At 53.8% G+C, this 13,156-nt stretch overlaps 2 protein-coding genes across 6 annotated transcripts in view; both read left to right on the top strand.

The window, feature by feature from the left end:
* Positions 1 to 10,059, top strand: part of LOC107307439 (uncharacterized) — a 29,479-nt gene extending 19,420 nt beyond the window's left edge. For 3 of the 5 annotated variants that reach the window (XM_085533249.1, XM_085533250.1, XM_085533248.1), the window contains 2 exons: positions 5,046 to 5,200; positions 8,503 to 10,059. In XM_085533249.1, the coding sequence (XP_085389375.1) occupies positions 5,046 to 5,200; positions 8,503 to 8,664 (317 nt within the window). In that variant the 3' untranslated portion in view covers positions 8,665 to 10,059. The other 2 variants (XR_014941058.1, XM_085533251.1) reach the window with 2 other exon arrangements.
* The window catches only part of SETD1A (SET domain containing 1A, histone lysine methyltransferase), a 91,927-nt gene that overhangs the window by 51,616 nt on the left and 27,155 nt on the right, over positions 1 to 13,156 (top strand).

Genomic DNA, 13,156 nt, shown 5'->3' with positions numbered 1-13,156 from the left:
ATGGGGTCTCTATGGGGTGATATGGGGTGATATGGGGTCTCTATGGGGTGATATGGGGTCTCTATGGGGTGATATGGGGTGATATGGGGTCTCTATGGGGTGATATGGGGTCTCTATGGGGTGATATGGGGTGATATGGGGTCTCTATGGGGTGATATGGGGTCTCTATGGGGTGATATGGGGTGATATGGGGTCTCTATGGGGTGATATGGGGTCTCTATGGGGTGATATGGGGTGATATGGGGTCTCTATGGGGCTCTATGGGCTGCCGTGGGCTGCGGTGCTACGGGTGTGGGACATGTTCTTCTGTGAAGGTAAAGCTATGGGGTGATATGGGGTGATATGGGGTGATATGGGGTGTCTATGGGTCTCTATGGGGTGATATGGGGTCTCTATGGGGTGATATGGGGGGATATGGGGTGATATGGGGTCACTATGGGGTGATATGGGGTCATATGGGGTGTCTATGGGGTGATATGGGGTCTCTATGGGGTGATATGGGGTGATATGGGGCTCTATGGGCTGCCGTGGGCTGCGGTGTTACGTGTGTGGGACATGTTCTTCTGTGAAGGTAAAGCTATGGGGTGATATGGGGTGATATGGGGTGATATGGGGTCTCTATGGGGTGATATGGGGTCATATGGGGTGTCTATGGGGTGATATGGGGGGATATGGGGTCTCTATGGGGTGATATGGGGTCTCTATGGGGTGATATGGGGTGTCTATGGGGCTCTATGGGGTGATATGGGGTGATATGCGGCAATATAGGGTGATATGGGGTCTCTATGGGGTGATATGGGGTCTCTATGGGGTGATATGGGGTCTCTATGGGGCTCTATGGGCTGCCGTGGGCTGCGGTGCTACGGGTGTGGGACATGTTCTTCTGTGAAGGTAAAGCTATGGGGCTCTATGGGGTGATATGGGGGGATATGGGGTGATATGGGGGGATATGGGGGGATATGGGGGGATATGGGGGGATATGGGGTCTCTATGGGGTGATATGGGGTGTCTATGGGGCTCTATGGGGTGATATGGGGTGATATGCGGCAATATATGGTGATATGGGGTCTCTATGGGGTGATATGGGGTCTCTATGGGGTGATATGGGGGGATATGGGGTCTCTATGGGGTGATATGGGGTCTCTATGGGGTGATATGGGGTGTCTATGGGGCTCTATGGGGTGATATGGGGTGATATGCGGCAATATATGGTGATATGGGGTCTCTATGGGGTGATATGGGGTCTCTATGGGGTGATATGGGGTGATATGGGGTCTCTATGGGGTGATATGGGGTCTCTATGGGGTGATATGGGGTGATATGGGGTCTCTATGGGGCTCTATGGGCTGCCGTGGGCTGCGGTGCTACGGGTGTGGGACATGTTCTTCTGTGAAGGTAAAGCTATGGGGGGATATGGGGTGATATGGGGGGATATGGGGGGATATGGGGTGATATGGGGTCTCTATGGGGTCTATGGGGGGATATGGGGTGATATGGGGTCTCTATGGGGTGATATAGGGTGATATGGGGTGATATAGGGTGATATGGGGTGCTATGGGGTCTCTATGGGGTCTCTATGGGGTGATATGGGGTGATATGGGGGGATATGGGGTGATATGGGGGGATATGGGATGATATGGGGTCTCTATGGGGTGATATGGGGTCTCTATGGGGTGATATGGGGGGATATGGGGTCTCTATGGGGCTCTATGGGGTGATATGGGGTCTCTATGGGGTGATATGGGGTGATATGGGGTCTCTATGGGGCGATATGGGGTGATATGGGGGGATATGGGGTGATATGGGGTGATACAGGGTCTCTATGGGGTTCTATGGGGTCCCTATGGGGTCTATGGGGTGATATGGGGTTCTATGGGGTTCTATGGGGTCTCTATGGGGTGATATGGGGCTCTGTGGGGTCTCTATGGGGTGATATGGGGTCTCTATGGGGTGATATGGGGTGATATGGGGTCTCTATGGGGTGATATGGGGGGATATGGGGTGATATGGGGTCTCTATGGGGCTCTATGGGGTGATATGGGGTCTCTATGGGGGGATATGGGGTGATATGGGGTGATATGGGGTGATATGGGGCTCTATGGGGTGATATGGGGTCTCTATGGGGTGATATGGGGGGATATGGGGTCTCTATGGGGTGATATGGGGTCTCTATGGGGTGATATGGGGGGATATGGGGTCTCTATGGGGTGATATGGGGTCTCTATGGGGTGATATGGGGGGATATGGGGTCTCTATGGGGTGATATGGGGTCTCTATGGGGTGATATGGGGGGATATGGGGTGATATGGGGCTCTATGGGGTAATATGGGGTGATATGGGGTCTATATGGGGTCTCTATGGGGCTCTATGGGCTGCCATGGGCTGCGGTGCTGAGGGTGTGGGACGTTCTTCTGTGAAGGTAAAGCTATGGGGTGATATGGGGTGATATGGGGTGATATGGGGTCTCTATGGGGTGATATGGGGTGATATGGGGTCTCTATGGGGTGATATAGGGTGATATGGGGTCTCTCTGGGGTGATATGGGGGGATATGGGGTGATATGGGGCGATATGGGGTGATATGGGGGGATATGGGGTCTCTATGGGGTGATATGGGGCGATATGGGGTCTCTATGGGGTGATATAGGGTGATATGGGGTCTCTATGGGGTGATATGGGGTCTCTATGGGGTGATATAGGGTGATATGGGGTCTCTATGGGGTGATATGGGGTCTCTATGGGGTGATATGGGGGGATATGGGGTCTCTATGGGGTGATATGGGGCGATATGGGGTCTCTATGGGGTGATATAGGGTGATATGGGTTCTCTATGGGGTGATATGGGGTGATATGGGGTCTCTCTGGGGTGATATGGGGGGATATGGGGTGATATGGGGCGATATGGGGTGATATGGGGTCACTATGGGGTCTTTATGGGGCTCTATGGGGCACTATGGGGCTCTATGGGGTAATATGGGGTGATATGGGGTCTCTATGGGGTGATATGGGGTCTCTATGGGGTGCTATTGGGTCATTATGGGGTTCTATGAGTTCTATGGGGTCCTCATTGGGTTCTATTGCTCGCTATGGGGCAGGGGTGAAGGTGATGTTCCGTGTGGGGCTATGGGGTCCTCATTGGGTTCTATGGGGTCTATGGGGTCCTCATTGGGTTCTATGGGGTCTATGGGATCCTCATTGGGTTCTATGGGGTCCTCATTGAGTTCTATGGGTTCTGTGGGGTCCTCATTGGGTTTTATGGGGTCTATGGGGTCCTCATTGGGTTCTATGGGGTCTATGGGATCCTCATTGAGTTCTATGGGGTCCTCATTGGGTTCTATGGGGTCTATGGGGTCCCCATTGGGTTCTATGGGGTCCCCATTGGGTTCTATGGGGTCCTCATTGGGTTCTATTGCTTGCTATGGGGCAGGGGTGAAGGTGATGTTCCGTGTGAGGCTATGGGGTCCTCATTGGGTTCTATGGGTTCTATGGGATCCTCATTGAGTTCTATGGGGTCCCCATTGAGTTCTATGGGGTCCTCATTGGGTTCCGTTGCTCGCTATGGGGCAGGGGTGAAGGTGATGTTCCATGTGGGGCTATGGGGTCCTCATTGGGTTCTATGGGGTCCTCGTTGGGTTCTATGGGGTCTGTGGGGTCCTCATTGAGTTCTATGGGATCCTCATTGGGTTCTATGGGGTCCTCATTGGGTTCTATGGGGTCTATGGGGTCCCCATTGGGTTCTATGTGGTCCCCATTGAGTTCTATGGGGTCCTCATTGGGTTCCATTGCTCGCTATGGGGCAGGGGTGAAGGTGATGTTCCGTGTGGGGCTATGGGGTCCTCATTGGGTTCTATGGGGTCTATGGGGTCCTCTTTGGGTTCTATGGGTTCTATGGGGTCCTCATTGGGTTCTATGGGTTCTATGGGGTCCCCATTGAGTTCTATGGGGTCCTCATTGGGTTCCATTGCTCGCTATGGGGCAGGGGTGAAGGTGATGTTCCGTGTGGGGCTATGGGGTCCTCATTGGGTTCTATGGGGTCTATGGGGTCCTCTTTGGGTTCTATGGGTTCTATGGGGTCCCCATTGGGTTCTATGGGGTCCCCATTGAGTTCTATGGGGTCCTCATTGGGTTCCATTGCTCGCTATGGGGCAGGGGTGAAGGTGATGTTCCATGTGGGGCTATGGGGTCCTCATTGGGTTCTATGGGGTCCTCGTTGGGTTCTATGGGTTCTATGGGGTCCTCATTGGGTTCTATGGGTTCTATGGGGTCCTCATTGGGTTCTATGGGTTCTATGGGGTCCTCATTGAGTTCTATGGGGTCCTCATTGGGTTCTATGGGGTCCTCATTGGGTTCTATTGGGGTTCTCATTGGGTTCTATGGGTTCTATGGGGTCCTCATTGGGTTCTATGGGTTCTATGGGGTCCTCATTGAGTTCTATGGGGTCCCCATTGAGTTCTATGGGGTCCTCATTGGGTTCCATTGCTCGCTATGGGGCAGGGGTGAAGGTGATGTTCCGTGTGGGGCCATGGGGTCCTCATTGGGTTCTATGGGTTCTATGGGGTCCTCATTGAGTTCTATGGGGTCCTCATTGGGTTCCATTGCTCGCTATGGGGCAGGGGTGAAGGTGATGTTCCGTGTGGGGCTATGGGGTCCTCATTGGGTTCTATGGGGTCTATGGGATCCTCATTGGGTTCTATGGGGTCCTCATTGGGTTCTATGGGTTCTATGGGGTCCTCATTGGGTTCTATGGGGTCTATGGGATCCTCATTGGGTTCTATGGGGCCCTCATTGGGTTCTATGGGGTCTATGGGATCCTCATTGGGTTCTATGGGGTCCTCATTGGGTTCTATGGGGTCCCCATTGAGTTCTATGGGGTCCTCATTGGGTTCCATTGCTCGCTATGGGGCAGGGGTGAAGGTGATGTTCCATGTGGGGCTATGGGATCCTCATTGGGTTCTATGGGGTCCTCATTGGGTTCTATGGGGTCTATGGGGTCCCCATTGAGTTCTATGGGGTCCTCATTGGGTTCCATTGCTCGCTATGGGGCAGGGGTGAAGGTGATGTTCCGTGTGGGGCTGGTTCTGCTCCGTTTGGCTTTGGGGTCACCCGACAAACTGAGAAACGCCCCCGGGATGTTTGAGACCATGGAGCTGCTGCGCAGCGTCCCCCCCCCGGGGCTGCACGAGGATCTGCTGGTGCAACAGGTGGGGTGATATGGGGTCTATGGGGCGCTATGGGGCTCTATAGGGCCTTAAGGGGTCACTATGGGGCACTATGGGGCTATATGGGGTCACTGTGGGTCTCTATGGGTCACTACGGGGCTCTATGGGGTCTCTATGGGGTGCTATGGGGTCACTATGGGGCTCTATGGGTCTCTATGGGGTCACTGTGGGGCTCTATGGGTCTCTATGGGGTCTCTATGGGGCGCTATGGGGCTCTATGGGGCGCTATGGGTCACTATGGGGCTCTATGGGGTCTCTATGGGGTGTTATTGGGTTGTTATGGGGCTCTGTGGGGTCACTATGGGGCTCTATGGGGTCTCTATGGGTCTCTATGGGGCTATATGGGGTCACTATGGGTCTCTATGGGTCACTGTGGGGCTCTATACGGTCTCTATGGGGTGCTATGGGGTCACTGTGGGGCACTATGGGGCTCTATGGGGCGCTATGGGTCTCTATGGGGCTCTATGGGGTCATTATGGGGCTCTATGGGGTCTCTATGGGGTGCTATGGGGTCACTATGGGGCACTATGGGGCTCTATGGGGCACTATGGGGTCTCTATGGGGTTCTATGGGGTCTCTATGGGGCTCTATGGGGTGCTATGGGGTCTCTATGGGGCTCTATGGGGTGCTATGGGATCTCTATGGGGCTCTATGGGGTGCTATGGGGTCTCTGTGGGTCTCTATGGGGCACTATGGGGTGCTATGGGGTCACTATGGGTCTCTATGGGGTCTATGGGATCTCTATGGGGCTCTATGGGGTGCTATGGGGTCTCTATGGGGCACTATGGGGCAGAATGGGGCTCTATGGGGTGCTATTGGGTCATTATGAGGTTCTATGGGACTATATGGGGTCTCTATGGGGCTCTATGGGGTCACTATGGGGCTCTATGGGGTCTCTATGGGGCTCTATGGGGATCTATGGGGCTCTATGGGGTCTCTATGGGGCTCTATGGGGATGTTTGAGACCATGGAGCTGCTGCGCAGCGTCCCCCCCCCGGGGCTGCACGAGGATCTGCTGGTGCAACAGGTGGGGTGATATGGGGTCTATGGGGCGCTATGGGGCTCTATGGGGCTCTATGGGGTCACTATGGGGCTCTATGGGTCTCTATGGGGTCTCTATGGGGCGCTATGGGGCTCTATGGGGCGATATGGGTCACTATGGGGCTCTATGGGTCACTATGGGGCTCTATGGGGTCTCTATGGGGTGTTATTGGGTTGTTATGGGGCTCTATGGGGCTATATGGGGTCACTATGGGGCTCTATGGGGTCTCTATGGGGTGCTATGGGGTCACTGTGGGGCACTATGGGGCTCTATGGGGTCACTGTGGGGCACTATGGGGCTCTATGGGGCGCTATGGGGTCTCTATGGGGCTCTATGGGGTCTCTATGGGGTTCTGTGGGGTGATATGGGGGGATATGGGGTCCCTATGGGGTGATATGGGGTCTCTATGGGGTCCCTATGGGGTGATATGGGGTCTCTATGGGGTGATATGGGGCTATATGGGAGATCTATGGGGTGATATGGGGTCTCTATGGGGTCTATGGGGGATCCATGGGGTTATATGGGGGGATGTGGGGGGATCTATGGGGTCTATGAGGTGATATGGGGTCTCTATGGGGTCCCTATGGGGCTCTGTGGGGTGCTATGGGGCTCTATGGGGCACTATGGGGTCCCTATGGGGTCTATGGGGTGCTATGGGGCTCTGTGGGGTGCTATGGGGCGCTATGGGATCTCTATGAGTCCCTATGGGTCCCTATGGGTCCCTATGGGGTCCCTATGGGTCTCTATTGGTTCCCTATGGGTCCCTATGGGGTCCCTATGGGTCTCTATGGGTCTCTATGTGTCCCTATGGGTCCCTATGGGTCTCTATGTGTCCCTAGGGGGTCCCTATGGGTCTCTATGGGTCCCAATGGGTCTCTATGGGTCCCAGTGGGTCTCTATGGGGTCCCTATGGGTCCCAATGGGTCTCTATGGGTCCCAGTGGGTCTCTATGGGGTCTCTATGGGGTCTGTATGGGTCTCTATGGGGTCCCTATGGGGTCCCTATGGGTCCCAATGGGTCTCTATGGGTCCCAGTGGGTCTCTATGGGGTCTCTATGGGGTCTCTATGGGTCTCTATGGGGTCTCTGTGGGTCTCTATGGGTCCCTATGGGGTCTCTATGGGGCTCTATGGGGCGCTATGGGTCACTATGGGGCTCTATGGGTCTCTATGGGGTCTCTATGTGGTCTCTATGGGGTCTCTATGTGGTCTCTATGGGTCCCAATGGGTCTCTATGGGGTCTCTATGGGTCCCAATGGGTCTCTATGGGTCTCTATGGGGTCTCTATGGGTCTCTATGGGTCCCAGTGGGTCTCTATGGGTCCCAGTGGGTCTCTATGGGGTCTCTATGGGTCCCAATGGGTCTCTATGTGTCTCTATGGGTCCCAGTGGGTCTCTATGGGGTCTCTATGGGTCCCAATGGGTCTCTATGGGTCTCTATGGGGTCTCTATGGGTCTCTATGGGTCCCAGTGGGTCTCTATGGGTCTCTATGGGTCCCAATGGGTCTCTATGGGTCCCAGTGGGTCTCTATGGGGCTCTATGGGGCGCTATGGGTCACTATGGGGCTCTATGGGTCTCTATGGGGTCTCTATGGGTCCCAATGGGTCTCTATGGGGTCTCTATGGGTCCCAGTGGGTCTCTATGGGGTCTCTATGGGTCTCTATGGGGTCTCTATGGGGTCTCTATGGGTCCCAATGGGTCTCTATGGGTCCCAGTGGGTCTCTATGGGGTCTCTATGGGTCCCAATGGGTCTCTATGGGTCCCAGTGGGTCTCTATGGGGTCTCTATGGGTCCCAATGGGTCTCTATGGGTCCCAGTGGGTCTCTATGGGGTCTCTATGGGTCCCAATGGGTCTCTATGGGTCCCAGTGGGTCTCTATGGGTCCCTATGGGGTCCCTATGGGTCCCAATGGGTCTCTATGGGTCCCAGTGGGTCTCTATGGGGTCTCTATGGGTCCCAATGGGTCTCTATGGGTCTCTATGGGGTCTCTATGGGTCCCAATGGGTCTCTATGGGTCCCAATGGGTCTCTATGGGTCCCAGTGTGTCTCTATGGGGTCTCTACGGGGTCTCTATGGGGTCTCTATGGGGTCTCTATGGGTCCCAATGGGTCTCTATGGGTCCCAGTGGGTCTCTATGGGGTCTCTATGGGGTCTCTATGGGTCTCTATGGGTCTCTATGGGGTCTCTATGGGTCTCTATGGGTCCCAGTGGGTCTCTATGGGGTCTCTATGGGTCTGCCCCACAGGTGGTGTCGCTGCCGGTGTCGGAGGCGCTGATTGAACGTGAGCGTGGGGCACAACGACGGCGCTGGACCCACAACAAGGGGGACAAACTGAGGCTGCCCCACAACCACAACCGGCCCCACGGGGCAAGGGGGGTCCGCATCAAACCGGGCCTCAGTGATTGATTGATTGATTGACAGCTGGGATTCATTGATTGACAGCTGCCGTGGATTGATTGACAGCTGAGATGGATTGATTGACAGCTGCCATGGATTGATTGACAGCTGGGATTCATTGATTGACAGCTGGAATTCATTGATGGACAGCTGGGATGGATTGATTGACAGCTGGGATGGATTGATTTACAGCTGGGATGGATTGATTGACAGCTGGGATTCATTGATTGACAGCTGCCATGGATTGATTGACAGCTGGGATTCATTGATTGACAGCTGCCATGGATTGATTGACAGCCGGGATTCATTGATTGACAGCTGGGATTCATTGATTGACAGCTGGGATGGATTGATTGACAGCTGCCATGGATTGATTGACAGCTGGGATTCATTGATTGACAGCTGGGATTCATTGATTGACCGCTGGGATTCATCGATTGACAGCTGGGATTCATTGATTGACAGCTGGGATTCATTGATTGACAGCTGGGATGGATTGATTGACAGCTGGGATGGATTGATTGACAGCTGCCATGGATTGATTGACAGCTGGGATTCATTGATTGACAGCTGGGATTCATTGATTGACAGCTGGGATGGATTGATTGACAGCTGCCATGGATTGATTGACAGCTGGGACTCATTGATTGACAGCTGCCATGGATTGATTGACAGCTGGGATGGATTGATGGACAGCTGGGATTCATTGATGGACAGCTGGGATTCATTGATGGACAGCTGCCATGGATTGATTGACAGCTGGGATTCATTGATGGACAGCTGGGATTCATTGATTGACAGCTGGGATGGATTGATTGACAGCTGGGAAGGACAGCTCTGATTGACAGCTGCCATGGATTGATTGACAGCTGGGATTGATGGACAGCTGGGATGGACAGCTATGATTGACAGCTGGGATTGATTGACAGCTCGGATTGATTGACAGCTCATGGACAGCTCTGATTGACAGCTGTAATTGACAGCCCCATTTGATTGACAGCCCCATTTGATTGACAGCTTGGTTTGATTGACAGCCCGGTTTGATTGACAGCCCGGTTTGATTGACAGCCATGGTTGATTGACAGCCCGGTTTGATTGACAGCCATGGTTGATTGACAGCCTGGTTTGATTGACAGCCCGGTTTGATTGACAGCCCGGTTTGATTGACAGCCCGGTTTGATTGACACTTCCCCAACCCTCATTAACAACAACCCTTAATTAACCCACCGCCTTGATTGACAGCTGAGTCATTAGCCAGCCTTGATTGACAGCCAGCCTTGATTGACAGCTGCCTAATTCCTGCCCACGGTCGGAGCACTAATTAGCATCTCATTAACGATGGAACCTCGGTGATTGGTCGGCGTCGCATTAATTAACATCTCATTAAAGACGGTGCCTTGTCAATTGATTGACCACCCATGGCCGCCATATTGGCCGCCATATTGGATCCAGAGCCACCCATGGCCGCCATATTGGCCGCCATATTGGGTCCATATCCATCCATGGCCGCCATATTGGCCGCCATATTGGGATCCATTGCCACCCATGGCCGCCATATTGGATCCAGAGCCACCCATGGCCGCCATATTGGCTGCCATATTGGATCCATAGCCACCCTTGGCCGCCATATTGGATGCAGAGCCACCCATGGCCGCCATATTGGCCGCCATGTTGGATCCAGAGCCACCCATGGCCGCCATATTGGATCCAGAGCCACCCATGGCCGCCATATTTGCCGCCATATTGGATCCATAGCCACCCTTGGCCACCATATTGGATCCAGAGCCACCCATAGCCGCCATATTGGCCGCCATATTGGATCCAGAGCCACCCATGGCCGCCATATTTGCCGCCATATTGGATCCATAGCCACCCTTGGCCACCATATTGGATCCAGAGCCACCCATAGCCGCCATATTGGCCGCCATATTGGATCCAGAGCCACCCATGGCTGCCATATTGGCCGCCTTATTGGATCCAGAGCCACCCTTGGCCGCCATGTTGGATCCATAGCCACCCATGGCCGCCATATTGGCCGCCATATTGGATCCATTGCCACCCTTGGCCGCCATATTGGATCCAGAGCCACCCATGGCCGCCATATTGGCCGCCATATTGGATCCATAGCCACCCTTGGCCGCCATATTGGATCCAGAGCCACCCATGGCCGCCATATTGGATCCAGAGCCACCCATGGCCGCCATATTGGGGTCCATAGCCAACCATGGCCGCCATATTGGCCGCCATATTGGATCCATATCCACCCTTGGCCGCCATATTGGGGTCCATAGCCACCCATGGCCGCCATATTTGCCGCCATATTGGCCGCCATATTGGATCCATAGCCACCCTTGGCCGCCATATTGGGTCCCATTGCCACCCCCCTTAGGCCGCCATCTTGTCCGCCATCTTGACCTCCACAGCCACCCATGGGTGCCACCATCCATATATTATCCCACAATCGGGGTCCCATTACCCCCCATGTGTTCCCCCCCCTCCACATTCCTCCATCCGGGTCCTTTTCCCCCCTTTATTTCACCCCCCCACCGCCCACCCCACCGCGGCCGCCATTACCAGCACCCCCAACCCGGATATCCGCTCCACACCGGAAGTCCCACCCATCCCAGAAGGCGGAAGCGGATGTGACCACAGCGCCCCCCCAACTTCCGTTTCCTCCCCTTCCTCTTCACACGGACTTCCGTCATCTTCATCTTCCGGTTCCGGTTTACTTCCGGGTTGGGCGTGACGTATGGATACTTCCGGTATCATGGCGGCGATCCATTCGGTGTGGGCCGCGGTTCGGGTGTAGACACCGGGACGGGCCGGGAGGCCGCAGGATTCACCCCAACTCACGATACCGGCCAACAGCCACACGTCGCCAACCAGGCACGACAGGGGGCCGCCGGAATCACCCTATAGGGGGGATATGGGGTTATATGGGGGGTAATGGGGTTATATGGGGGGATATGGGGTTATATGGGGGGTAATGGGGTTATATGGGGTTATATGGGGGGATATGGGGTTATATGGGGGGTAATGGGGTTATATGGGGTTATATGGGGGGTAATGGGGTTATATGGGGTTATATGGGGGGATATGGGGTTATATGGGGTTATATGGGGGGTAATGGGGTTATATGGGGGGTAATGGGGTTATATGGGGGGGTAATGGGGTTATATGGGGGGTAATGGGGTTATATGGGAAATAATGGGGTTATATGGGGAAATAATGGGGTTATAGGGGGGGTAATGGGGTTATATGGGGGGATATGGGGTTATATGGGGGGGTAATGGGGTTATAGGGGAAATAATGGGGTTATAGGGGGGGATATGGGGTTATAGGGGGGGATATGGGGTTATATGGGGGGGTAATGGGGTTATATGGGGGGTAATGGGGTTATATGGGGAAATAATGGGGTTATAGGGGAAATAATGGGGTTATAGGGGAAATAATGGGGTTATATGGGGGGTAATGGGGTTATATGGGGAAATAATGGGGTTATATGGGGGGTAATGGGGTTATATGGGGGGGTAATGGGGTTATATGGGGAAATAATGGGGTTATATGGGGGGTAATGGGGTTATAGGGGGGGTAATGGGGTTATATGGGGAGATATGGGGTCTCTATAGGGTTATATGGGGGGATATGGGGTTATAGGGGGGGTAATAGGGGGGATATGGGGGGATATGGGGGGGTAATGGAGTTATAGGGGAAATAATGGGGTTATATGGGGGGTAATGGGGTTATGTGGGAAATAATGGGGTTATAGGGGGATATATGGGGTTATATGAGGGGTAATGGGGTTATAGGGGGGGTAATGGGGTTATATGGGGGGGTAATGGGGATATATGGGGGGTAATGGGGTTATATGGGGGGTAATGGGGTTATATGGGGGGTAATGGGGGGATATGGGGGGTAATGGGGTTATATGGGGGGTAATGGGGTTATATGGGAAATAATGGGGTTATAGGGGGGATATGGGGTTATATGGGGGGATATGGGGTTATATGGGGAAATAATGGGGTTACAGGGGAAATAATGGGGTTATATGGGGGGTATGGGGTCTCTATAGGGTTATATGGGGGGATATGGGGTTATAGGGGAAATAATGGGGTTATAGGGGGGATATGGGGTTATATGGGGGGGTAATGGGGTTATAGGGGAAATAATGGGGTTATAGGGGGGGGTAATGAGGTTATATGGGGGGATATGGGGTCTCTATAGGGTTATATGGGGGGATATGGGGGTTATAGGGGAGGTTATAGGGGGGATATGGGGGATATGGGTTATAGGGGAAATAATGGGGTTATAGGGGAAAAATGGGTTATAGGGGGGGTAATGGGTTATATGGGGGGGTAATGGGGTTATATGGGGAAATAATGGGGTTATAGGGGAAATAATGGGGTTATAGGGGGGGATATGGGGTCTCTATAGGGTTATATGGGGGGATATGGGGTTATAGGGGGGGTAATAGGGGGGATATCTGGTTATATGGGGGGGT

This window comes from Coturnix japonica, unplaced genomic scaffold (genome assembly GCF_054131305.1).
Source record: "Coturnix japonica strain WE unplaced genomic scaffold, WE-NBRP24 Scf058, whole genome shotgun sequence".
NCBI lineage: Eukaryota > Metazoa > Chordata > Aves > Galliformes > Phasianidae > Coturnix > Coturnix japonica.
This window is presented reverse-complemented; position numbering and strand designations above follow the sequence as displayed.